Source organism: Prionailurus bengalensis, chromosome E4, assembly GCF_016509475.1.
Source record: "Prionailurus bengalensis isolate Pbe53 chromosome E4, Fcat_Pben_1.1_paternal_pri, whole genome shotgun sequence".
Classification (NCBI taxonomy): Eukaryota; Metazoa; Chordata; class Mammalia; order Carnivora; family Felidae; genus Prionailurus; species Prionailurus bengalensis.
In genome coordinates, this window is record NC_057360.1 from 30,371,805 (window position 1) to 30,399,731 (window position 27,927).

The 27,927-nt window shown below is 46.4% G+C and overlaps 1 protein-coding gene across 1 annotated transcript in view; it reads right to left on the reverse strand.

Moving 5' to 3' along the window:
* Positions 1 to 21,501: 21,501 nt before the first annotated feature.
* The window catches only part of FLVCR1 (FLVCR heme transporter 1), a 37,848-nt gene continuing 31,422 nt past the window's right edge, over positions 21,502 to 27,927 (reverse strand). Inside the window, exons 6-10 of the mRNA XM_043569202.1 lie at positions 27,266 to 27,376; positions 26,658 to 26,763; positions 26,109 to 26,220; positions 24,652 to 24,719; positions 21,502 to 24,495 (exon numbers count right to left, since the gene is read on the reverse strand). Coding sequence (XP_043425137.1) covers positions 24,406 to 24,495; positions 24,652 to 24,719; positions 26,109 to 26,220; positions 26,658 to 26,763; positions 27,266 to 27,376 — 487 coding nt within the window. The 3' untranslated portion in view covers positions 21,502 to 24,405. The remainder of the gene's footprint in view (positions 24,496 to 24,651; positions 24,720 to 26,108; positions 26,221 to 26,657; positions 26,764 to 27,265; positions 27,377 to 27,927) is intronic.

Genomic DNA, 27,927 nt, shown 5'->3' on the forward strand with positions numbered 1-27,927 from the left:
ATTTGGCCAGAGGGAGCAGAAATTTAAGACTTTCTTGGATTACAGCTACTTTTCACCCAGAGAATAAGAGAATCATCTGCTGTAAAATTACTGTCTTCTCTCACAATGGCAGCTTTCAGAGAAGAAACCTGTTGTCCCCTTCTGAACAGTGCATTTGAAGGCTCTGTGCCTACCCCTTAACAAAAACTTCTTTGCTTTTAAACAACAAACATTCATTTCTCACAGTTCCAGAGGTTGGGAAGTCCAACATCAAGGCGCTGGTGAGGACCCTCTTCCTGGCTCATCGATGACCGGCTTCTTACCATGTCCTCATGCGGTCAAAGCAAAAGGGAGCTCCCTGGGACCTTTTTTATAAGGGTGCTGATCCCATCCATGAGGGCCCCACCCTTATGACCTCATCAGCTCCCAAAGGCCCCACCTCCTAATACCATCACATCGGGGGCTAGGATTTCATGAATGAATTTTGGAGGGACACAAATATTCACTCTGTAGCAGCAGCCGTCTTGCAAATACTTGGATTTGGCCTTTGTGGGGTTTTCCTGGGATCCACACAGAGAGGAGCAGTTGCTCGATGCTGTGGGATGGTTGGGCTATATGAGAAAGCTCTCCTTTTGATTTTAGGGTACTTCAGGAAGATGAAAATGAAGTAAGTTTTACAATATAGCCTTTCTGGGGTGCCTGGGTGGCTCAGTCGGTTAAGCATCCAACTTCAGGCAGATCATGATCTCAGTTGATGAGTTCAAGCCTGGCGTTGGGCCCAGTGCTAACAGCTCAGAGCCTGGAGCCTGCTTTGGATTCTGTGTCTCCTTCTCAGTCTGCCCCACTTGCATTCTTTCTCTCTCTCAAAAATAAGTAAGCATTAAATATACACATATATATATATATATATAGAGAGAGAGAGAGAGAGAGAGAGAGAGACAGAAACAGAGAGAGAGAGACAGAGACAGAGAGAGAGAGAGAAGGAGAGGGAGGCTTTCTGTCCCAAAGGAAAATGGGAACACGCTGACCCAGGTCTGCCCAGCTGACAAATGAGACCTAAAGCTGATGAATATGGAGGCACATGATTGAGGTCATACAGGAGCTACACTAGGGAGCTTCTGAAGGTCCAGGAACCCATGTGATATGAAGGTCACCCCACCTGCTAATCTTAGCTCTACCTGTAACATCCTGGGTGAGGCACGTAGCCACATCTTGGTATTTAGTGAACGTCTCAAGATATATATTATGAATATTCTTGGTAATTGGAATTGGGCAATCCTCCCTGAAAAGGCGGAGCGCATAACCTATCATGCCTGGCCACTGAGCAGTTTCTCTGGGCTCAGATGTCTGTTCTGTCCCCTGAAAAACTACGTGCAGATCGGCTTCCTCCTGTATCCATCAGGGGCAAGCAGGACACAGGTGGAACTCTCAAGAAGGTTTAAGCCCTGTACACCGAGGCACCGACAAGACGAGGGGAACCATCAAGATGACGAGGAACCCCTGCCCTGGACCTGAAGGAGCCCAGTGAGAGCAGGAGGCAGAAAGAAGAGCCGACGGCATCCTCCTGGGCAGACAGGAGAGCGGAAGTGGGTTGAGGGCAAACAGAAGATGACTGCTGACCGTCTTTGGGACCCAGGCAGAGGCCCCAGTGCTTTCCGGGGAATTTCGCACTCATGGAGGTGAAAGGCAAGGACAGGTAAGATGTAACAAAGACAACACACATGGGAAAACCAGGCATTCATGGATCCAGAGGCTGAACGTCTTGCCGGATGTGCCGGAGAAAGAACGTGAGCCCAGCGCTGTGTGGGGAGGTGGGTGGACTTTCCCTGAGGAGAGCACTGAGGTGTCTGTCTTGGACCATCTCCCTGGGTGCTTCCTGAGTATCCCATTTGAGGAAAGGGGTCAGCATTAGAAATGTGCCAACCCGTCTTCCTTTCTTCATTGTAACACTCTCCCTGGCCTTATGAAAGATGACCGCTGTCTGGGGAGCACAGTGGGTGCCCACGGTGACGTATCTTTTGGCAGAAGGAGCACTACGGAAAGCTAGAGGAAGCCCACCCTCTTGAGGGTATCGTCATATGACTGCTCATATTTACTGAAAATGTGCTACGTGCCAGACGCTGCTCTGAGTGCTTTTCAAGCATGTGCTCATTTCATCCTCACCCAACACCCCTAGGAAGTGGGTGTTGTTAGGGACTGAGTGGTTGTGTCACCCTAAATTCATAGGCTAAAGCCCTTACCCCCAATGTGCCTGTATTCAGAGAGGGGGCCTCTAAGGAAGTAATTAAGGTTAAATGAGCTCATAAGGGTGGGGGGCTCTGATCTGATAGGGTTCGCGTCCTCATAAGGAGAGAGACCACAGAGTTTGCCCACCCCCACCCCCAGCACTCACACTGAGGAAAGGCCATGTGAGGACACAGCAAAGGGCCGCAGTCTACAAGACCAGGAAGGGAACTCTCACCAGAAACCGAATTTGCTGGCACCTTGGTTATTCCCGTTTCGAGAACTGTGAGAAAATGGATGTCTGTGGTTTAAGCCCCCTGGTCTGTAGGGTTTTATTATGGCAGACGGAGCTGACCTGAGACAGGCACTGTCAGTATTATTCTCACTTTATAGATGAGGAAATTGCAGCATAGGGAAGCGAGGTGGTTTTCTTAAGGTCACCCCATTTGCCTTTGACTTTGGGTCCCTTCCCCTCTCAGGGTCCTGCTTCTCTCGTAAGAAGCAGGTAGGTAGAAACAGGTCAGGGGCCATAAACTCAAATGTCAACAGGGCTCAAGCAGATAACAGAAAGAGGGGAAGTTGGCTGAGAGGGGCCGTTACAAACTGAAGAGGGCAGGCCCTTTAGAGAGGCCAGCTGCCTGCCAGCTTCAACAACTTGTTGGCTAAATGGCCGGTGTGCTCGGATCTACAGGTGCTTTGTTCTATTTTTTAGATGTTTATTTGAGAGACAGAGAGACAGAGAGGGACAGGGTGCGAGCGGAGAAGGGACAGAGAGAGAGGGAGACCCAGAATCTGAAGCAGGTTCCAGTCTCTGTGCTGCCAGCAGAGAGCCCGATGAAGGGCTCGAACTCATGAACTGTGAGATCATGACCCGAGCCAAAGTCGCACGCTCAACCGACTAAGCCACCCAGGTGCCCCTCAGATCTACGGTTTTTCAAGACAGACTTGGAAATCTGGATCTTTTTAGGAAATACAATCTCCCCCACATTCCATTATGAAACAGAGTGCAGGCTAATTAAGACATAGCTATGGGCTGTGTTTGGCATACAGTGTCCAGTTTGCCCCGCTCTGGACTGGATGATTTTTCTACACACTTTTCACCTCCTCCCTCTTCACTTGGCCATGACTCTCTGCCTTTGGCAATATTCCCTCCCGTGTGCAGACTCTTAGCCCCCTGCTTTTAGGAAAGTGAGTACCACCACGATCCAGAAATGTTTTAAGGCATAGTCAGTGCAAAGAGCACTACATAAACTCAGCTGAGCCGTGTGACGCTGGGCCCATTCCCTTTTCTGAAAATTGGCCCCAAAACACCTACATCACAGGAGCTCTGGAAGGATTAAATAAGATTGTGCGTGAGGAGGCAACTGGCCAATCGTGAATTCTTCCGTGGGGCTCAGAGAAGTGCTGAGTGCTTTCCATACATCGTCAGGTGCCTCAATGTTAGGTGTTTGAGCTCCTTACAGATAGGAGTCTGGTGGCTTCAGCGGCTGTAAGGTGCCTGAAATGGAACTGGCTGAGTTGTGAAAGGCAGCAGAGGGCCTCTGGAGAGCCTTCTGGAGAGCCCAGGAGCATGGCTGGGAGGGACAGGAACCAGAGATTCCGTGCCTGGAAGCCAGGAACAAAACAGCCTCCCCAAACAGCTCGCCAGCGGTTTGGAGGCATAATTAGTAAGAGCGTTTGTACTAACGCTCTGAAAGTTCTACTCAGGCTTAATAGCCACCTGTAAAAATTCCAGTAGGGCCATTTTTAGTTGGGGCAAGTGAGGGTTAAAAACTCTCCAGACTGCCCAAAATACTCTCCGGGAGGACCCCCCCCCCCCCAAGAAAGGGGTTTATTTACTGCCCCACTGATTAAGGAACTGTTTATCTACTCTGGATCATCTTCCACCAAAGCCTTTATCAGTGTTTTTTTGTTGGCTACTGGTGTTTGGGTTTTTTGTTTGTTTCGGTTTGTTTTTTTAAATAAATGAGAGCAGATTATGTGTGTTCCAAGGCTGTGACTCAAGATAGTTGTTTGCCTGTGAGCCAGATCCTGGGGGGGGGTGGGGGGGGGTGGGGAGGGAAGGCAGAGCTGGGGGGAGTCTCCAATGAGAAGGATACAAAAGAAGGAGTCAGAACTCACTTCCTTTCAGGTCTTCCTGGGGAGCAGCTCAGTGGGGGTGGATGCTCCGGGGAGGACCTTGGCCAGCAAAAGCATGAGTGGGTTCCAGGCAGCGGAGGTGGAGGAAGAAAGAGCAGACATGAACTGGCCAGGCAAGGGGAGGGGAATTAGAGGCGCTCTAGGGGAGGTGTGCTGGAGACTCCCCAGGAAGCCCGGGGTGTGGTTGTAACAGAAGGGCAGCACAGAGCCGCGAAGGAGGATAAGAGGGAAGCCGTGTTTGGAGCTACGCTGAAACTCTGGATCCAATCTAAATCCACTCTGGCCAGAACAGGGGTTTCAGAGGTGTGGCCTTGGGAGGAGCGTTCCGCCCCAAGAGCCAGGAGGTCCTAAATGAATTTTTGGTAAAGACGATGGCAATGCGTTTGGAGCAGAGAACAGCAGTCATTGGATTTGGGGCTCAGCTCTGCTGAGAACTGGCTGGGTAATCCTAAGCATACCCCCCCCCAGCCCCCACCTTTCTGAGGCTTGGTTTATAAAATGAGGGGCTGGACTGGATCCCTAGTTCTAAACCTCCCCCGCACATGAGAACCACCTGGGGGGTGCTGCAGCCCAGACCAGTGAAATCGGAATCTTTGGGAGTGGGTCCAGGTATCAGTATTCCACAGCCTGGAATAGTGCACACAGCCAGGTTTGAGACCCTCAGGGCTAGACGGTCTCTAAAGGTCTCATTCAGCCTTGCCATTCATTAAGTCTTTAAGGAAAGGACAGAGAAGATGATTCTCCTGAGGCAGTCCTCAGGAGAAGCAAGGCTTGGACCAAATGGTCTCTTAAGAGTTCCTCTGCCCATAAGATTCCATGATTTGAGACTCCCAAGTGGAGAGGCTCTTGCTGCCAGGTTCTAGCCAGATGTGTTTCTTGCACCCTTCATTCATTCCAGGAGTATTTACTGAGCCCCTACTATGTGCCTGGCACTGTTCTAGGTGCTGGAGATACAACAGCGAATAGACCCTTTCCTGTGTTCAACTCTTGGGACGGATCTGAAACCACAAAGCTAAAAAGGAGGGTGCAGGATGATGCAGAGAGCCAGAAGGGAAGGGAAGTTTGGGAATCGGGTGTTTCACACAGAGTTCCCCAAACTGACTCATTACGTCATTGAACTGAGTAACTAAGGTTACTGGGGATCTGTCCTTGTTGTGTTATTCTCATCTTCCTTTCCTCCTTCCTCTTCAACTGTGGGGTCATCAGCCTCTGGGTTTAGCAACTCAGTTCTGGCTCCCAATTCCAACATGTGTGTGTGGGGGGGGGGGGGGGTGACCAACACCACCAGGCATCTCAGACACCAGCGGGGTGTGCTACAATTTAACTCAGCTCTGATAGTACCTACCTGGAGATAGGGTCAGATCCTGGAGGTTGAAGGCTCAGTCCTACAGACTACCCCTCCCACCCCCACTTTGGATACCAGTGGCAGGTCCAGGTCATGCCCTGTACTCCTGACCAACTGGCTCTAAATCAGAGGTTCCCATGATGCCCTGCTTGGGTTTGATTAATTTGTTACAGCGGTTCACAACTCAGAGAAACATTTTAGTTACTAGATTACCATTTATTATAAAAGGACATAACTCAGGAACAATCAAATGAAAGAGATGCCTGGGGGAAGGTCTGGGGGAGGGGTTTGGAGCTTCCTCGCCTTCTCCAAGGACGATGCTCTCCCTGAATCTCCACGGTGTCTGAAACTCTCAGACAGGTTTTGGAGTTTTATGGAGGCTTCATTACATAGGTGTGATTGATTAAATCGCTGGCCATTGGCTACTGCTTCAACCTCACCCCGTTTCCCTTCCCAGAGGTAGGTGTGTTGGGGGGGGGGGGAGGTGGTGGTGAAACCAAAAGTTCTAGCCTTCTAATCATGCGGTCTGTTCCCCTGGCAACCAGTCCCCATCCTTCGGTAATTTCCAAAAGTCTCTCATTAACATAACCAAAGACACTTTATCACTCTTATCACAGGAAATTCCAAGGGTTTTAGGACTCCTGTGCCAGAAACAGTGACAGTGACGTAGACCAGATACATATTTCCTATTATAGATCACAGTATCACAGCCAGCAACCCTAGGGGCAGAAATCTTCTGCTCCCCAACCCCAGATTCACACTCCCAAGCATACCTCAGGTCTTTCCAATTCAGCTTAAGCTCCTTACAGCTGGGGACTGGGCCTTGAGTCTTTGGGGGAGCACATAGCATAGTTTGGAGTGTGTGGGCTATAGACAGACATCCTGGGTTCAGATCGCGGCCCCGCCTCTTGCCAGAGGCTATCACCATGTGATCTGGACAGCATACCTACCAGCTCCCCAGTCGCCCACCTCACATCTGCACCTTCAAAATAGGGATTTATTATAATACTACCTTTCACATTGGTGTGAGGAGTAAATGAGTTAGTGGAGACAAAGCAGTGTCTGGCACCTGGTAACCTTCAATAGGTGGTGACTATTACTGACCTAGAGCAGGGGATGTTGTGTGTGCTGGTTCTGATCAGGCTCACGGAGAGACCAGCAAGGTTGTATGGGGTGGCGGCATCTGCTGTCTTTCTCATTTCCCATCAGGGCGGGCCTCTGATACACGGGTCAAGAGAATGCTAGCTGTGGTAACAGGGAAATCCTGAAATCTCAGCGCCTTCCTTCAGCAGGAGTTGACGCTTTGGTCATGGAAAGTCTACTGGCGTGGGGGGGGGGGGGGCGGGGCGCCCCGTTCCATGCAATCACGTGGGATGTCAGGGGCTCCGTCACCCTCAAGGAAGCCCAGGGCTTTCACCTCCAAGTGGCACACGCACTGAGAGACTGGAGACCACAAGGAAGGCCTTTGTAGGCCAGGTGGGGAATGATCACTTACCCCCATTCCACTGGCCAGAAATCAGTCACATGCTGCAAAGAGCCTGGGATAGGGGCCAGGAACAAGTGCATGAGGTAGCCTCTGGGGCCTGGCCTCCAGGGGTCTTCTTAGCCAGCCAGGTCTGCCTCCTGATCTCAGGCCCCCTGCACCCCTGGTGGTTATCCCATCCGAGATGAGCCTGGGACCACTGTGTGTGCAGACTCCCTCCTCCTTCTCCTTCCTCTCTGACCTTCTCCAGTTACTTTCCTCCAATTCCTGTTCTCTCTCCAATGGCACCTACCCTCTATTGAACTCCTGTCTTTGGAGAGAGGTTCATTGTTTGGCCACTGAGGGCTGTGGTGGAGAGGTGCTCTAGGGATTCAGTGACAAAAGATGTTGGGGGAGGGGGGAGTGGGGGGAGAGCCGTGTCAGCCGTGTCTCCTCCTCTTCCAGGGAGGAGAGCTGTGGCCATGTCCACCTGCTTCCTAAAATCAGAGAGTCTGATCCCAGGCCACTGGGCTCCCAGGGATCTGGGAGAGCTCTCAGCCCCTCGAACTGTCCCCTGAACAGCAGCAGCCCTATCACCTTGGAATTTGTCAGGGATGCAAATTCTCAGCCCTACCTTCGACCTGCTGAATCAGAAAATCAGCTCAGAAAGATTGGTAACCCGCCCAAAGTCATGCAGCTAGTAAGAGGCAGGGCAAAAATGTTCTAACACGTCTTTTACGTGATTCTGGTGCACACACAAGTGTGAGAATACCTCCTGCAAGGAATGGAGCGGCCAGAGGCTACGAGTAGGAAAGTGCTTCACACTGCCACCCAGTGGCTGCACAACAAACAACAGCCCAGCCTCCAGCTTGGAACAAGCTCATGCTGAGGTCGCAGCTGTGCTAATACCTAGATTAGGAAGCACGTTTTGGAAAGCACAGGGGAATCCACAGCCATCGCAGGGGACTCACCCAAGTCTAGCCTCATGGACAGCTGTTAAGACTTAGCCTAGAGTCCGGCCCGGAGCCAGTCCCAAACTCTTGCTAGAAGGCCAAACCCACCTGCGCTTACATTCCATGGGAACCTGGCACAGCTGGCTGGAGAGAGGCTTCTGTGATCAGACTGATAACCCCATCAGGGGCAGATTCCATCATCCTCATGGGATACCAGAAGAAGCAGAGGTCCTTCTTCTCCAACAGGGCCCAGGACTCCACTGGGACCCTGCCAGCTAGGCCCCTGTGGCCCCAGGGGCTGGTGTGGCACTCCCTGTCTCTGCCAGGGGCTTGCAGATCTTGGAGGTGAGGGTGGGGAGAGGCTAGAGGGAGAAGAGGAAATGTGAAGACCTCTCAGGATGCGGCCCTCTCCTGCCTGTGTGATGGGGAACTGCAGGGACGGGGGTGACATCTGACCTTAATGAGGAGGAAATGTCCAGAAGCAAAGGCCGCTTGCTCTCTCCCTTGTCCCTTGGCCTCAGACACAGTGGGGGCAGGAGGCTCAGCACTCTGGGTACTGACTCTTTTTTTGCATTTTTATGGGAGGACGTGGTAGCTGGGGGGCTCCCAGGGGATGTGCCCAGCTTGCTGGGGAGGCAGACTCTGGGGGAGGAGGAAGCGTACAGGAACCAATGTCTGTAGGGCACCCTGCACTGTGTGGGGGACTCATTTAATCCACTCACACAGTAAAACTCAGCTCAGAGAGTTCAGTAACCTGCCCAAAGTCACACAGCCAGTAAGAGGTAAAGCAAACATTTACCCTAATATCTAACACCAAAGCCTATGTTTGCTGTCCACCACTCTCTGCTGCCCACCCCCCACCACAGAATCCCCCTAGGCTGGCTATCACGCCAGGCAGTTCATGCATCCAGAAACCCGTGGGTTCCAACAGCGATAAGGCCTCTCCTTGCTTAGCCGCCCTGCCCTGTGCTCTCGGGCCCCTCACTGGTATCTCAGTAGCATCTCTGACAAGGGAGCTTAGACAAGCCAACTTAGAAACCGGGACACTGGCCTGTGTCCCCAGGTGGGAGGGAGAGCCTCTCCATCCTAGAGCAAGGCTAGGGTCCAGAAGGTGCCCATCTCTGCCCTCAGGGCTCTCCAACCAAGGATACAGAGCAGAGTCTGAGAGGGGGAGGGGAGGGGAGGGGGCAAGTTCACTGCCCCATTTAACCAGAGGAGGGACAGAGGGGGTCCCCAGAGCAGCTTGGCCCCCACAAGCCTCAAGTGTAGGTGAGTCCTGAGCCGAGCCTGGATGGTGGTTCCCAGAAGGCCTGCTCTTCTTCTGAGTCCACCAGGTAAGGCACAGCCGCCTCACGGTACAGGTCACCCAAACCCAAGGTAGCTTTTTTAAGATCAATGTTCTGCTGCAGACCTGAAACTTCATAACTGTTGCTAAAATCAACACTAGAAAAGCATGATAGGATTTATGTGGGGTTTTTTTAAGTTTATTTATTTATTTTGAGAGAGAGAGCAAGTGGGGAGGGGCAGAGAGAGAAGAGAGAGAATCCCAAGCAGGCTTCGTGTTGTCAGCACAGAGCCAGACGCGGGGCTCCAACTCAGGAACCGTGAGATCGCGATCTGAGCCAAAATCAGGAGTCGGATGCTTAACCGACTGAGCCACCCTGGCGCCCTGGGATTGACCTTTTAAACTTTATTCAATATACAGTTATTATGGAAGAACCTAACATAGATGAACTCAAATCGTCTCTGCTTCTCTGGCTCAGGTGTATGTGGGTTGGTTCGTTGGACTTTTGACCTTGCCGAAAGATTCCAAACACCCCCAAACCACCAGTGTGGCCTTTACTGTCCTCGTCATCATTAGAAGCCCCGATTGTCCACCTCTGTATGCCAGGATGCCTTCCCTAACCTCTGTCATTGACACACATCCTCCCTGTTGGGGCCCAGAGGGTAGAGTTGTCTTAGAAAGGGAGCTTCCCCGAGGGAACGGTGGGGGAGGGGGGTGGCTACCCCAGTCAGGTTGGGTACGGGAGGCCTTCTTTCTTGAGCGTCTCAGTGGAACAATGCAGACAAGTGTCTCATAGGTGCTGAGAGGCAGAAGTCCCTTGCCAGAGGCTGCCAGCCACGACCAGCTTAGGGGTTCTGACTTTCCTTTTCAAAAGGAGGCAGCACAGGCTAGGAGAGAGGCCTTCTCTGGGCCATCTGAAGAGCGAGGCCCAAGTGAGTGAGGAGGGAGGCCCTGACTCCATTCTTTCCTAGCTATGCAACTTTTGGCAAGGCTGAGTCTGAGTTTACTCTTCTGCAAAATGGCTGTAATTGGTGAGGCTCCAGAATTTTTTTTATAGGAGGCACTTAGTGGGCCCTAAGGAAGGAGGCGGGGGTGATGGGAAATTGTTCACAAGCACACATACACCATTTTACTTAGACCACAGGCTTGTGGGGGGTGAACTGGGGAATTCAGCGTCGCTGAAGCCCCTCCCAGCCACCTTTTGGTGCCGCTGTGGTTATAGGAACCAAACCGGCCTCCCTCACGGGGTCAGATGAGAGCATATAGATGAACCCCTTTGCGAACTGTTCTCAACAGATGGAACGTATTAGTATCCTCTCCTAAAGTAGGACTCTAACCTTTTACTTGGGACGCTGGCCAGCATTGCTTGCTAATGGATCAGTGATGTTGCCCACGGACCCTTCTGCAGAGGCCACCAGTGAGCAGTCTCCCGGCTCTGGATGATGCTTCGATTTCTTATCTGGGGGCTCCTTCCTAACCCAGAGATGTGGTTGGATCTTCCAAGCCCCCAAAGCACTGTTTCAGGAGGAATCTTCTCCATGCATCGACAGCCCAGGTGGTCCCCCAAATAGGTGGTAAGAGCATCCAAAGGCAAAGGGTGGCCACTGCCCAATTGCTTCGAGAACATGTCAGATGCTCAAAAACTCCCACAGCACGATCCCAGGTCTGAGGAATCTGTTTCTGGGAGTGGGCTTGAACAGACTGTGGGTGTTTCCTTTTGTTTTTTAATCAAAGGCATCCCTGCTTACTGTTGTGAAAACTACACTTGAGTTTCGGACACAGGTTATCATGGGATCTGGTCTGCTGTGCAGGACAGACTTCCTACAAACCCCTCAATTTCGGGAGAATCCTTCCCCTTTCTGAAGAGCTCACCTGTCCATGAGGGTGCTCTAAGGTGACAGGAACATGCAAAACATGTGTCCTTTTGGAAAGTCAGTCCAGACTGTGCAGGAGGAGACTTGAGATCTGAAGGAGGAATGGGAAAGAGCAGGTTTTCACCGCATTTCGGGCTTTTGCTGCTGTGGGAAAAGACAGAAACATAGGGGAGGTCTCGCTAGGGGCACAGGGGGCTGCTCCTGTGAGACTCAGCTCCAGCACCCTCTCTGACGCAGCCTTCCCTCCCCCGCTCCCGCTTACCTCACCTCTGCCCACAGAGGCCATCCTCACTAATGTACCACAGCACGAGGCACACACCCCCTCTCACACTTTGTCCCTGTTAAATTCCCCACGTCTGTCCTCCCCAGGCTATTCCCCCGGAAGAAAGAGGCCTTCACTCGAAGCCGGGGAGTTCTCCCTGTTGGAAGCGGTGGGTTTCCTGGTTTCCTGCCCAGTTTCTGGGCTCTCCTTCGCTGCCTTTTCTCCAAACCAGGTAAGGGCGTGACTTGCTTTCCTCACTCTATGGCAGTCAGGGGCTGCGGAGACGGGGTGTCAGTGCTGTCTTCACCAGGGAGGAAACTGCTTTCCTAGAAGCAGATTCTTCTAGCCCCCTTTCCTCTGCTCCCACCTGTCACCCACCCTGTTTCCTGAAGCTGTCTGTCGGAAGGAAAGGGGAGGGGACAAAGACACAGGATTGACAGGGAGGAGGGACATCTGACACCCTCCAGGAGTCAGCCTGGCCCTCCCTGGGGCTCCGTGTGGGTGGAACTTTGTTTCTCCACCAAAGCAGATGATGGCTGTGGTCCCCCCAGGCTGGAGATGGGCCAGCTGAGCCACCTGCGTTCCTTCTCCACCGACATCACAGATGCACCTGCTGGGCTCGGAACTGTCCCAGGGTCTGTGAAACCAGATCCCTACCTTGTTCCTCTTCACTGGGGCCACACAAAAGCCTCCCATCCGGACAGTGACAAGAGCCAGCTCATGTTTCCAGTCGGGCCAGAGGAAGCATGTCTGGGGCAGCCAAGAGGAGCTTCTGGGGGGAGGGGTGCCCAGTCCAAGTGGACACTCCTGAAGAGGCCATGTGTGTGCTCAGCCTGCCTGGGGAAGCAAAGCCAGCCAGCAGCTGCTGCCAAGCTGTTCTCAAAGTGTGGTCCTCGGACCCGCAGCGTCACATCACCTGGGGACTTATCAGGAATATGTATTATTGGGCCCCACCTGAGACCTGCAGAATCAGAACCTCTGGGCTTGGCAGTCAGCACTTTATGTTTTTTTAAGTTTATTTATTTATTTTTGAGAGAGACAGAGACAGCGCAAATGGAGGAGGGGCAGAGAGAGAGGGGAAGGGAGAGAGAGATCCCAAGCAGGCTCCGTGCTGTCAGCATGGAGCCCGACGTGGGGCTCGAACCCACGAAGCCATGAGACCAAGAACGGGATGCTTAACCGACCGAGCCACGCAGGCACCCCTTGATAAGCCGTCCAGGTGATTCTGAGGACACTCAAGTTGGAGAACCTTTGGCTAAAGTTGGCCGTGATAGTAGGTCCTGAGCCCTGGGGTGGGAGGCAGGGCTAAGGGGATTGTGGGTGATGCCAGGGGTTTCCCGTCAGAGCCGCCTCATCCATCCGTCCTAGAGAGGTGTACAAATATTCTTTTCTAGGTGTGCCAGCAGGTGAAAGAGGTTTGGGAGCCTGCCCGAGAAGCTTGTGACCGGGAGAAGTGCTGAGCAGGATGTAACCTACTGCAGGACGCACAGATAAGTATTTACTCCGACGTGGAGAGCGCGCTTCCCGATTCCCGAGTAACCTGACAATGGAGGCCAACGTTATGTGCAAACCCTTTTGCCCAACATGAGCCCGCCGTGTCGCAGGCGGGGCCTCTGCTTCTCGATTTGGGGTCAGCAGGGACAGGGAATGGAGGGGGCACACAGCTGAGCTGGGGGATGCCTGCGGGAAGAACCAAGCCTGCCATGGTGCCCCTGGGACAGCCCTGGGGCAACGTGGCCGGAGGCCACACGGCCGGGGGCCACAGGAGCGGTTCACGTGTTCCGCTGAGGAGCGGTCTCTGTCAAAAAAACACCACGACCTTCCCCGAGCCGAGGCAGCACACCTGTCAACCGTCCCAGCTCCGGCTCGCCTCGGAGGTACCGTGGGTTCCCTTCCAGACCAGCACAGAAAAGCGAATCAAATGAATGTTTTGGTTTTCAAGTGCGTATGAAGGTTATGTATACGCCCTACTGCGGTCTAGTGTGTAGTAACCTTGTGCCTAAAAAAAGACCTCTTAATTAAAAAATACTTTAATGCTTGGGCGCCTGGGTGAGTCAGTCAGTTCAGCATCCAACTCTCGATTTCGGCTCAGGTCATGATCTCACGGTCCATTGTGGGCTCTGTGGTGACAGCGCAGAGCCTGTTTGGATTCTCTCTGGGTCTCTTTTCCTCTGTCTGTCCCTCCCCTACTCGTGCCCTTTCTCTCTCAAAATAAATTTTAAAAAACTTAAAAAAAAAAAAAAACAACTTTCGTGCTAAAAAATGCTAACCATCACCTGAGCTTTCAGTGAGTCACAGTCTTTTTGCTGGTGGAGGGTGTTGCCTCAATGCTGATGGCAACTGACTGGTCAGGGTGGTGGTTGCTGAAGGCAGGGGCGACTCTGGCACTTTCTTTTTTTTTTTTAATTTTTTTTTTCAACGTTTGTTTATTTTTGGGACAGAGAGAGAGACAGAGCATGAACAGGCGAGGGGCAGAGAGAGAGGGAGACACAGAATCGGAACCAGGCTCCAGGCTCCGAGCCATCAGCCCAGAGCACGACGCGGGGCTCGAACTCACGGACCTCGAGATCGTGACCTGGCTGAAGTCGGACGCTTAACCGACTGCGCCACCCAGGCGCCCCTATCCTCATTCTTAAGAAGCAGCCTATCCTCATTCTTAAGAAGCAGCTCCTCAGGGGCGCCTGGGTGGCGCAGTCGGTTAAGCGTCCGACTTCAGCCAGGTCACGATCTCGAGGTCCGTGAGTTCGAGCCCCGCGTCGTGCTCTGGGCTGATGGCTCGGAGCCTGGAGCCTGGTTCCGATTCTGTGTCTCCCTCTCTCTCTGCCCCTCGCCTGTTCATGCTCTGTCTCTCTCTCTGTCCCAAAAATAAATAAACGTTGAAAAAAAAAAAAAACAACAGCTCCTCATCCGCTCAGGTTTTATCATGAGATCGCAGCCGTTCACATGTCATAGTAATGGAAGAGCCTGAAAAGTGTGAGACTTACCAAAAGGTGAGCCAGAGACACGAAGTGAGCAAACGCTATTGGAAACATGGCACCGAAGGACTTGCTGGATGCAGGGTTCCCACAGACCTTCAATCTGTAAAAAATGCAACATCTGCAAAGCTCAGTAAAACAAGATATGCCTGTATTTGCCTTGAAAGTGTCACTACACATGTTGGTGGCTAATGCTCATCACTGTCTCTCATGCTATGTACCCCAGACAGTGGGAATGTGAGGACACTTGCTTAATGTGTGTGTGTGTGTGTGTGTGTGTGTGCGCGCGCGCGCGCGCGTGTGTGTTTTGGGGCAAGTGACTCCCCCCGGTTTGGAGATTTGGCTAAAATGAACTGGCATCCCCCTATCACCCATCCCCCCAAACACACCCATCCTCCCTCATAGCAATCGGGTGAAATTTTGGCAAGGAGTCCAGAACAGTTCATGAAACCACCGGTAGAGGGGGTGCTCTTCCCATTTTGGAGTGGCAGTGGGTCTCCTGGTTGGGCAGCCCAGTTTTCAGTGCTCATAAGGAAAAGCCGGATTTGCTGGTCGGTCGAAGAGGCACAAGCCCAAAGCAGAATGATTTCAGGGACACAAGGAGGTGCAAGGCCACACATGATCTTCCTGGCCAACTGAGGCCGTCTGAGCTTTATCCATTCAGCCTAGACCAATTTAAAATACAAATATAGGGGCATCCGAGTGGCTCAGTCAGTTAAACGTTTGACTCTTTTTTTTGTTGTTTTTTAATGTTCAGTTTTTACTTTTGAGAGAGAGGGACAGAGTGCAAGCGGGGGAGGGACAGAGAGAGACAAACACACACAGAATCTGAAACAGGCTCTAGGCTCCAAACTGTCAGTACAGAGCCCAAAGGCTTCTGACTCTTGGTTTTGGCTCAAGTCATGATCTCATGGTTCATGGGATCCAGCTCTGCCTCAGACTTTGCACTGACCAGCTTGGAGCCTGCTTGGGATTCTCTCTCTCCCTCTCTCTCTCTCTCTCTCTCTGCCCTTCCCCACCACAAAATAAATAAACTTTAAACAATAAACTAAAATATGAGGCACCTGAGTGGCTCAGTCAGTTAAGCATCTGACTCTTGGTTTCAGCTCAGGTCTTGATCTCAAGGTTTGGTTTGTGGGCTTGAGGCCTGCATTGGGCTCTGTGCTGACAGTGCAGGGCCTGCTTGGGATTCTCTCTCCCTGTCTCGCTGCCCCTCCCCTGTTTGTGCACATTCTCTCTCTCAAAATAGATAAACTTGAATTTTTTTAAAGAAGCTGTAAAAAAACAAAACAAAACCCACAAACATTTAAAAATAATAATAAATAAAATAAAATACAAATATAATCCAGGATTACACTTCAAGCTTTAATATCACAGTGAGATGGAAGGAACTGAGAGGTTTGGACAAACTAGCAGGTGAGGGTGGGCAGAGAGGCATAAGGGGCATAAAACAATAAAATTCGGGCTTCCCAAGTGTCACAATCCTCCCCCTCCTCTGTTCAAAAGAAGAGAAAGGCCTTGCCTGATTCCAAGAGTGAGAGGCTGCGCGTTGGTGCCCCCAGGAGGGGATACTGATTCTCTGGGGCTCCGTTTTCATTTGCACCTGTATAGTCCCTGATCAGGAGCTGATTTGTTTTCTTGTCTTACAGCATTTTGAGGGAGGGACACTGTTTTATATTTCCAGCTCCTCTCATAAATCCTGACAAAATTGTAAATGCTCAATAAATGTCAGATAAGTAAATGAATGAATGTCCATGAGTAGAGAAACATTAAGTAAATTGTGGTATATCAACCTTATTGGGATATTATGCAGTTATCTTAAATAATGGTTATTTGCTGTTTTGGTTTGTCTTGTTTTGTTTTAAATAATGGTTATTTGAAAGGTACTAACAGAATAGATGTTAGAAGTTCTCATCACAGGAAAAAAATGTGTAATTACATGAGGTGTCGGATGTTAACTAAACTTATGGTAATCATGTTGCAGTATTTATACATCAATATTTACGGTAATCATTTCACAATATTTATATGCCAAATCATTACATTGTCCACCTTAAACTACTACAATGTTATATGTCAATTATTTTTCAGTAAAACTGAAAAAATAAAAATAGGAATAAAACAATGGTTATAAAGCCCGTATAACAACATGGAAAATGCCTGTTAAATACGCAAATTGCTTTATACTATGTTAAATACGCAAATTGCGTTATACCTACGTGAGATTACACATGCATGTGAACGAAAAGGGAACAAGGAGAAATTGTTGCATAAAGGTAGTGGACTCGTGGGTAGCTTCCTTCTTAGCTTGTTGCTTAATTTCTTTTGTTGTGGGTTGTGCAGTAACACAGAAACCATTTTTTTCCCTGCCTCCAAGAGCGTCTCAGTTTTGTTCTTTGGTGCCCGAGTTCCTTGATTCCCATCCTGTCTGTCCAGATCTCACCATCTCTTCAGAATTAAGTTTTGTTTCATTTTCTTTGCCCAGTGTCCAGTGTCACACCCATGTGCACACGGAAGTGGTTAAATACTTTGGATATCAATGATTTTAATGGCAGTTGCTATAAATAATGTCAGGTTCAAACACTTAAACACACGCTGTCCCAAATCAGTCCACTGCCTCTCAAGTGTTATCAGCACTCAGTCCCTGTTTATACAGTTTCTCACAATGAGAGTCACAGTGGATGGGATTTGTTAAGGATCTACTGTGTGCCTTCCACTTAAATTTAATCCTCACCTCAAAACCTGCAAGGTAGGAAGTATTATTCTAGTTGGTAAGGGAAGAAACAGAAATTCAGAGTTTAAATTACTTTCCCAAGGTCATAGTCATGTTTCTCACCTAAGACCAGGTTCCCAAAGGCCATGTTTTTACCCTACATACCATGACGGATCCTTTCAGAGGGCCTATGGTGCACTAAAATAATGTACGTAAATAACATAATCTAACCATACAAGGAAACTAAACTGTCTTATGAATAATAGTACTGAGGACTGCATAGGTTTGCAGGCAATGAATCTATGCCCATGTGACATTTCTCCAAGGATGTCTTTTCTAATACTAATCTCCTGATGGTGCACTGGGAGCCTCTGTCCATACATAGATCCTGCCCTAGACAGGATGATCCAGAGTTTATCTGTCTTAGTTTTGGGTCAAGAATATGTTTTGAAGGATTCAGGCTTTTTGCTGAAAAGGAAATAACTCTCACTCTTATTTCAACTTAGTTTTTGTGCATCGTGAGGCTTTATGAAAGCTTAATCTGTCAGTTAATCTCAGGGATTAGGAGCCATTTCAGTCCCCGGAAGAACCAGACATTTCCCAGAGAAAGAGAGGTGCTCAAGCAGCATTTATCAATCAAGACCCAGAGGCTCCTTCCTTTTTAATTTTTTTTTTTTTAAGTTGAGAGAGAGTGTGTGCGCACATAAGCAGAGGAGGGGCAGAGGGAGAGAGAGAAAATCTTAAGCAGGCTCCACACTCAGCACGGAGCCTGACTTGGGGCTCGATCCCACCACCCTGAGATCATGACCAGAGCCAAAATCAAGAGTCTGACGCTCAACGGAGCCACCCAGGCGCCCCAGAAATCCAGTTTCTACCAGCTTCTAACAGTTTGTTCTCTTTACAATGACCATTTCATCATGGGCTTAAAATAACAAATGAAAGGGAAAATGCAAATGAATACTTAAAACAATATCAGGCATTTGTCTAAGTGGAAAATGAAGCTCCCACACCTTATCTTCATGATTCCCGCTCCCCTATGCCCCCCACCCCCCATATCGTTCTCCTCCTTTATCAAAGGAGGGCCTCCAGACCACGTCTCCTCCTCCCTTCCATTCAAACCTGCTCAAGGACATCTCTAGACCTTAGTACAGATTTAAGAAAAGATAGCCCCTCTTGGTGGTCAGTGTGCTCTGAAACCTTACCTCTCTTTGGGGACACAAAGGTATTTTATCTCCTGTGAGATGTCAGAAAGGCATTTTCCAGGCACAGGATCCTATCAAGAACCCTGAGGTCACTTTGGGGCAGATTGTCGCCTACACAGATGACTGTCTCCCCTTGCAGAGAGGGAGGGGCAGCGTGGTATAGGCAGGTGTCTTGGTCCTGAAAGCTGACTGGGCAGGTGGGTCACAGGAGAAACTACTGACTTCAGAATGTGTTACTTGTCTATACATCTTTGCCTGCTGTGGAAAATAAGAATGGTATCTTTTTTTTTTTCCTGGATGAAAGTTTTTTCCACTGACAATCTAAATGTCATTCTAGCGATTCTCAATGGGAACTGAGAAAGGTCTTAGATTTTAAAGGCCCTGTTTACTAGAGGGTAATGGTAACAGATACAACGCTATGTACTCGTTATATTTTATGTCTCGCCTTAACATTTAGCTATTTATAAAACCAAATAAAACTGGAAACTTCATCTTGAAATACCGCACTAATTATAATTAAAGTAGTATGAAAAGAGGTATGGGTAACATTTTTTATGGCTTCCAGTTTATTCTCTTCTCTTCGGCTGCCCAGTTTTTACCTTTCTTTCCCACAAGCTCCTTTCTGTCTCCAATGACTCTTCCTCCATCTGTCTCATTAGAGGCCTTTGATCTTTGACCTTGTTCTGTCCACTCTCCCTAGTTTCTCACACTGTCAATCATTGGCTCCGTTGATGACAGCCAATCTCTTTTCTAGAAGAGTGGTTCTCAAAGTGTGGTTGGCAGAACCTTAGGAGTCCCCAAGACCCTTTTCAGGGAATCCGTGTCAAACTCTTTAATAATACCGTAAAGAAGTGATTTGCCTTTTTCACTACTTTAACATCAGGAAAACCTGCATCTGCCAAAACAAATTTTAGGAAACTCACATGAGCTTGACTGCTTCCCAACACTTGAAAGCCTTTCTGATGAGATCAGAGGTATTAACAAATGTGACTTATCTGGCATCATATAATGAGATATATCAATCTTTTGAAGAGCTGCGTAACTCAGTGAAGTAATACTTTCCAAATGCCAGTGCATAATGTTACAAAACCATGCACCGTTAAAGATCTGTTGAAAGTACAAGACAGACCATTGGTTGTTAATGTTAACAAAATAGGAAAAGTTTATTGATATGGCTTCAGATTCCACATAGCAACTAACCTTTAAGATACTACCAGTTCCAACTTGCCACAGTGTCCAGAATACCTACAATTATTTGAAAAGACTGTTAAAATACTTGTCCTTTTCCAACTGCACATGTGCACAAGGTTTTTTCTTCAAACACGTCAAAGTAGCATATCTCTACAGATTGAAGGTAGGATCAGGTATGAGAATCCAGCAGTCTTCTATGAAGCCAGACATTGAAGGCTTTTGTAGTCTTTAGAGATTGAAAAGTATCACTGTTCTCACTACATTTGTTTTGGAAAATAGTTATTTGTCATAAAAATATAATTTATGTGATGATGTAATGAAGTTATTTTTAAATGAATAAAATATTTTTGTTTTAATTTCTAGTATGATAAATATTGACAGCTATAACTCAGAAAAACAAAAGTTCTTTTGGGTTCCTCAATGATTTTTTTTTTTTGATGTTTATTTTTGAAGGAGAGCTAGAGCATGCGTGGGGGAGGGGCAGAGAGAGGGACATACAGAAGAATCTGAAGCAGGTTCCAGGCTCCGAGCTGTCGGCACAGAGCGTGATGTGGGGCTCGAACCCATGAACTGTGAGATCATGACCTGAGCCAAAGTCGGACACTTAACTGACTGAGCGACCCAGGCGCCTGATGTTGCTCAATGATTCTTAACTGTAAAAGTTTTCTGGGACCAAAACCTTTGGAAGTCACTGCCGTAGGCTAATCTTTCATCCAGCCTCCACTCTCAATCTCACCATTTCCTTAATCCTTGCCAACCAGTTTATTAGTCCTCCAGGACTAGCTTCAGGAGGCTGTGGAAGGGGCAGCCTCCTGCCAGGTCATTCTCCTCCTCCCTAAGTGTCTTCTCTATGCTCCCCAGAACCTCAATTTTTCTCAGTGGTATTCTTTTTTAAGTTTATTTATTTTGAGAGAGAGAGAGCGAGCGAGCAAGGGAGGGGCAGAGAGAGAGGAGAGGGGGAGAGTCCCAAGCAGGCTCCACATTGTCAGTGCAGAGCCCGACAAGGGGCTTGAACCCATGAACAATGAGATCATGACCTGAGCTGAAGTCAAGAATCAGACGCTTAACTGACCGAGCCACCCAGGCACTCCTCATTGGTATTCTTTTGATGTAAGTCACTTGAACTTTTCTCTTCAAATCCAAATACTTTTAAGTGGTAATATGTTGCTAGTTACCAATCATTAATGCATAAAAATAGTAGCCAAAACGTTTGAGGGTTGGCTATGTCAAGCTTTCAGCTAAATGTTTTTTCATGTATTATCTCACTGACTCTTATGAAGAATGCACGTCCATCATATCTATTTTTTAGTGAAGAAAATTAGAGTTTGGTTTTATTATGTTAATCAGCAAGGTCTTGAGAAAAAATTAACTCCTGCTATAGATATAAGGTACCACGCAGGCACATGCTCCCAGGAGAAACGGGTAAAGTCTGAAGCTTAGGTGTAGTGTCCCAGATGGCTCCTTGTAGGCACCTATCTGCCCAAGGAGGGGTCAGGCACCAAAAAGCAAGGGGAGGAGATTAATCCCTCACTGCTGTGCTGTGCTGTTTGAGCACTAACCCTGGTGAACATGGTCTCCTGGTTGTGCTCCACAAAACACTTGCTCCCTCCTTGGCTCATTCTGAAATCTTACAGTCCCTTTCCACTCCCCATGTGTACCTAAGTATCAGAACTTAGGGGTGCCTGGGCGGCTCAGTCGGTTAAGTGTCTGACTTCTGCTCAGGTCATGATCTCAAGGTTCAGGGGTTCGAGGCCTGCGTTGGGCTCCGTGCTGACAGTGAGGAGCCTGCTTCACATTCTGTCTCCTTCTCTCTGCCCCACCCATCTCCCACCTGGCTCACACTCTCTCTCAAAAAATAAATTAACAGCTTAAAATTTTTTTCAAAAAGCCATACAAAATTAACATTAAAAAAATAAATTTATTTCAGGTCTGAAACACTGAAGAACAAGCATACAGACAAATAGTACAAAAAGCAAAATTTCAAACATGAAAGATGACTTCATCCAGACAGGAATTCTTCTGGCATATTCTGAGTTTACATATAAACAATATTTTAAAGACATTTCTCCAACATTCACAAAAGGCAAAAGCTAGTATTTTTCTTTTCTGCATAATTTATAAATGCAACAGCTTTTGAAAGCATCCAATTTCTTTCTAAAATTATTTTGTTAAAATTTACAGAAGTGATGGTTACCCAACTCTATTTTCCAAAGATCAGACATAGAATTATATGACATTTCTTGTTTCACAAATTACAGGCAACTTTAACTCAAAATACAGAAAAATTATCAATTCATTTTGTGTTTTGTCACATCCTATTTCATCCTTTTTCTGATCAACAAAGAAAGATACACATGACATATATGCATATGCTTTTCGGAAATAAAGTATTCCAACCTTTATCTGTAATTCTTTTTCAAAAGCCAGGGAACTCAACAAGTACACGATTGTTTAAAACAACACTGATAGTTCAAAAATAAAAATAATTATTTAGGAGGGATCTTAGGATATATTTTTGGTCATAAAACCTATAATGTAAATATCTAAGGAAGTTAATGATTCAGCACATTCTGCCTGAGCTATCACCAACTGAATAAAAAAGCTAAAAAAAAAAAAAAAAAAAAAAAAAAAGATTTTAAATCCCCCAGATCCACAAAGTAACAATCACAGCTGTTAATCCAATTCTCTAGGGGATTTTTCTCTAGCTAGATTTAAGTTCCCACGGTACCTGATTTGGTCTACCCCATGATGAATGGCATTGAAGATGCAAAAAAGGTCTTTGAGATCAAAGTGAATACATTCATTATATGGATAAGGAAAACGCTGCCCAGAGAGTGACAGGGACACAGACCCAGGTCTGTGACCCAGACAGTCACAGACCCAGAGCTTCTGATTCCCAGCTAAGTTCTTCTGGTGACACATTCTCCAGGTAAGATCCTACATCATTTACTGTCATTTGATTACGGAGAATGTTATAATATCAACATAAAGCAATGCATATAATCTGCCCAAATCAGAATTGCTAATTTACTTCAAGGGCACACCTGATTGGCTTTTTGTTGTTGTTGTTTATGTGGACATAATGTAAATATTATGGCTGTTTAGATGTTAGTATTCTAAAGATATTCCCTATGAGCTTAGAGAGTCAGGACGTGAACAACATGTAAATTCTCATTGTAAACAAAACGCAGTGGTAGGCACTGTAGAAGCACATTTGGTCCTATTCTCCTTACCCTGAGCATGTGAAAGAGCAGACTTTTGGAACAGTATGTACAGTCGGGTGAAGAAAGGATACACTCCCACAATACACTGCAGGAGCACATACCTGGGCACAGTATTCCTCAAAGGAGAATGGTCACACAGATGTTAGTAGAGAATTAAAGCATCTTAAGAGGTCTTCACTAAATGAGAACTCCTAGGCTAAGTCACCATAGATTTCTTTGCAATATTGAAGCAAAAGTATTAGGGATGATACAAGAAAACATGAAAAAAACCAGTAACACATAGGATGACATTTTCTTACTACAAAGTTATATATACAGGCATACCTCATTTTATTGTGCTTTGATTTACTGCACTTCACAGATATTGTGGGTTTGTTTTTTTTTTTTCCAACAACTTGAAGGTCTGGGGCAACCCTGAATCGAGCAAGTATATTGGTGCCAATTTTCCAAGCATTTGCTCATTTTGTGTCTGTGTCACATTTTGTAATTCATGCAATATTTCAACCTTTTTCATTATTATATTTGTTGTGGTGACCAATGGTGGTGATTATGAGTTACTGAAAGCTCAGCTGATGGTTAGCATTTTTTAGCAATAAGTCTTTTTTCACTGAAGGTATGTCCATTGTTCCTGCAGTCTATTGCACACTTACTAGACTACAGAACAGTGTAAACATGACTTTTATGTGTATTGGGAAACCAAAGAATTCATTTGAGTCACTTTATTGTGATATTTGCTTTACTCTGAGTGGTATGGAGCTGAAGTGACAATATCTCCAATCTTGCCCATGTTGAAAAAAGAGTAAACAAGGCAGTGGGTACAAAATTACTGTCAAGTTGAAGTGAGAAAACAGTATCAGCATTTATACCATGGTAGGAAGGCAGTGCAGAGAACTCAAGATAATGAGTCTGTCTGGGCCCCTTAGCTTCATTAGAATTCAAGTCTAAGACCAAAGTCATGGGTTCAACCTGTTCCCACGATAGTTTTGATGGCCACTGACAGTACACATTACAAAGCACTGCTTAACAAGAATATAAGAAATGGGAAAAATCTTAGAGGTTCCGTGCAGGTGTCATCCCAGTGGTGTCCTTTGATGGGCTAGGAGTGTCGTGTTGGTGTAATGTACTCCTACTGAGGGTCACTGGACAGTAGATCAGAACAATGGAAAGGAGCCAATTAGGAATATATTGGTCACTTGGTTCTAAATTGCATGAAGTCCTATGTGATTTACGGGGATTAGGCCTCCACATTATCATTTCAGAAAGCCTTCCAACCTTCCATTTTCTACAAAGAAACAAAACAAAACAAAACACAACAAAACCACTTTTGGAAAATACACATCAAGAAGCTTACTTTCAGGTTGACAAGAGAGGACTATGAATGGAAGGCTCAGTTGATAAATGGTAGTGTTAATATGAGATGGGCCAAAGTCTGCTAAGCAAAATATTGCTTAAGGTTACAATTAAGCAAGATAATAATTATGGGTCACGTAATAATTTTCAAGGAAGTATCCGTATCCCATAACGTTTAAACCAAGCCTTACTGCTCAAGTATCGCATGATGTTAACTTTTTTTTCACCTCAAATTGCCGATTCTGACTGCTTGGACATCACAATAGTTTTTGATTCTTGATCTGTGGGACTATCTTCAACTGTATCTTCAACTGGTACCTGCAGAAAGAATCAGGAAATAAAAACAACTTACAGCATCTGGCATCTGCCATTATGGCAGATCAATGATTGGCTCAGGAATACAAAATAGCTGACTAGACAGACAGGTTTCACACATTTCTCAATAGTTTAATCATAAAAATATTCATTACTTACAGCTTTAATATCACCATTTGCAATTCCTATGTTTATATTGTGTCTTCTGAGATCAGACTTGATTAATGCTGAAACAGAAAAACCCCAAAGAGTTGATGTTACCAAAGAGCATATATGGATATGCTGTTCTCTAAGCGGCACAAAGTCTTCTTTGATATTGTCAAATTTAGCACACTGTAGTACCATGATATCCAACAGCATCCTTGTAGCATGAAATCATACCAGGGCCTCTCTAAGCCATTAGCTTAATTAGCAAATCATTCATTAATGAATAAATACAGGATGCTAGGAACCAAAGATGAAAAGCACAATTCTTTCCATAGAGCACTCGCCCATCTAGGGAAATGTTACCATGCAATTATAACACTGTAGGATAATTGCAATAATGCACATATGTACAAGGTACAGTGGGAACATGGGAGAAAAAAAGCCCATGTCAGTCCAGAGAAAAATCAGGGGAAGGCTTGCCAGAGAAGACATATTTGCATTGAAACTTGAAAAATGAGTAGGAACTTGTCAAGCAGATAAGAAGAGAGAGGAAGGCATCTAGGCAGGCAGCAAACAGGATATGCAAAGAATGTGAGACAGGAATAGAACAGCCAAGAATCTGGTACCAGAGGGAGTTTGGGATCATTGGAGCATCAAGGACAAGGGGGAGGAGGCAGGAAGTGTGGTTTGCTTGGCAGGTATCCGTACACCGTGTAAGAGTTTACGCTGCTGTCTGAGTGGGGGAAAGGACTGCAGAGAGAAATTAACAGAGTGAGACAGCAGTAGAAGCCAGCGTGGGTGCGGAAACACTGTGGACATTAAGCCTTGCTTCTAAATCCACTTTGATGCGCATGCACCCGGACAAAGTACGGATTAAAGTCCTTTTCTGCTCCTTCTCTAAAAGTCGGGCACCGCCGTCGTTCCTGCCCATGTCTATTCCGATTACACCTAAGAAGTGTAAGAACTGACTAACCGTCCCTTGTGCCGTTTCCACCGCCACTCATTCTGGTAACCGCTGACGTGACTGGGCACGTCCTAAGTGCCAGACACCATGCTAGGAGCTTTTCATGAACCACTTCAGTTAATCCTCATAGCAACCCTCTAGGGCAGGCTTTTTAATACCCTATCACGTGAATGAGAAAAGGAGGATATGAGAGTGTAAGCAATTTGTCTAAAGTCACACAGCGAGCGAGCAGCAGAGTCAGAACTCGAGTCTAGGTCTGCCGATTCCAGATCTTTACCGACTCCTTCATACGCTGGCTTTGGTTTTTATGCATAGTAATGGTATTGAAGTTAAAATCTGAAAAATTAATTCATAGATTCATATCCTTGGGAAAAAATAAGTAGTAATCCCGCTTTTTATTTCCTCTTTCCCTTTGAGTTCTGGAAGCCACTGAGAATCAATATACGTGAAAAATATAAAGACGATATGACACAAGTACTTTTGTCAGGAAAATACCCTCATTTACCTGTTAAAATGATGCCTAGAAACATCCAAACACAGAGGAAAATGTTTCCTGCTTTAGGACTATAGTCTGTTGTGAGTTTTCCTTGAGCCAATGTGAACAGAATTCCAAATATCTAAAATAAAATAAGAGAAAATAATTGTTGTTGAATTTGCTTCTTTGAAATAAGTGTAATGTTTTCCTGAGAACTTTTCTTAACTATTTTATTCATATGATTTGGAAAGGCAGAAAGTTTAAACTTCTTATTCACTAGAATACCCAGTAAACTGGGGCACCTGGGTGGCTCAGTTGGTTGGGCAACCAACTTTGGCTCAGGTCATGATCTCGCAGTTCATGAGTTTGAGCCCTGCATCGGGTTCTGTGCTGACAGCTCGGAGCCTGGAGCCTGCTTTGGATTCTGCGTCTCTGTTTCTCTCTGTCCCTCCACCACTATGCGCTCGCTCGCTCTCTCTCTCTCTCTCTCTCTCTCTCAAAAATAAATAAACATTAAAAAAAAATTTAGAATAGTCTGTAAACTACTCATCTCAGATTTAAGAGAGGTCAGGGGTTTACCTGTGCGGCAGCATTAAGAAGACCAGATGAGGTGCCTTCAGATTCAGGGTAAGTGATTTCAACAGCAAATTCAAAACCCAATGGGAGGTAACCAGTCATGAAGAAACTACGAAAATAAATCCAGAATTACAGAAACAATTAATTGAAGGACCATAGCATACACTGTGGCAATCATTCTACTTCTCAGCCCTATTCTAGTGATCAAATAACTAAAGATTTTGAACTTGATGTGTGAAAGCAAGCCCCTATTATTATTCACCAATCAGTCCAAGGATAGAAGAACTGAAAAGCAAAGCAGTTCCCAAGTTTTCCTTTTTCTGAAAAAAAAAAATTATCTCTGATTCGCCAAGTCAGTTGTTTTTCTAACTAAATAAAGTTACCTGGACTAAGTAAGGCTTATCATTTTTCACCTGTCATATATACCAAAAAACATTTTCACACTTTTTGTATTCTAAAGAATTACAAATTCATATGCACAGCACAGATTCTTTAAAGTTTAAAATATCTTTAAGGACATCTGGATGAACTAAAAATTTAAAACCATAGTAGTAATATTTCACAATTATAACAGCATGCTATCATTCCCCCTAAACACATTTGATGCTTACCCAAGCAACCCTCCAGTAACAAACACAACGATACTGTATCCAAGGTCCAATGTGAAAGTAAATATAACCATTCCAAGAAAAGATAAGATGTAAACTATCAGAGTAGTCTGTCTAAAACAAAAACAAAATTGTTAGTATTTTGTCTGATTTTCCTAGGCATATAAAAATCATGTTACTAACCATTGCTCTGTCCATACAGTAATAAATTCCTTGGTTTTCAAAATTAGGTTTCCCTTATATGGAAAAATGTTTCCACCAAAGCATTGACTTTGTTTACTTTTATTTTTTTATAATTTATTTTTTAATTTACATCCAAGTTAGCATATAGTGCAACAATGATTTCAGGAGTAGATTCCTTAATGCCCCTTACCCATTTAGCCCATCCCCACCTCCCACAACCCCTCCAGCAACCCTCTGTTCTCTATATTTAAGAGTCTCTTATGTTTTATCCCCCTCCCTGTTTTTATATTATTTTTGCTTCCCTTCCCTTATGCTCATCTGTTTTATATCTTAAAGTCCTCATATGAGTGCAGTCATATGATATTTGTCTTTCTCTGACTGATTAATTTCACTTAGCATAATATCCTCTAGTTCCATGCACATAGTTGCAAATGGCAAGATTTCATCCTTTTTGATTGCCGAGTAATACTCCATTGCCGAGT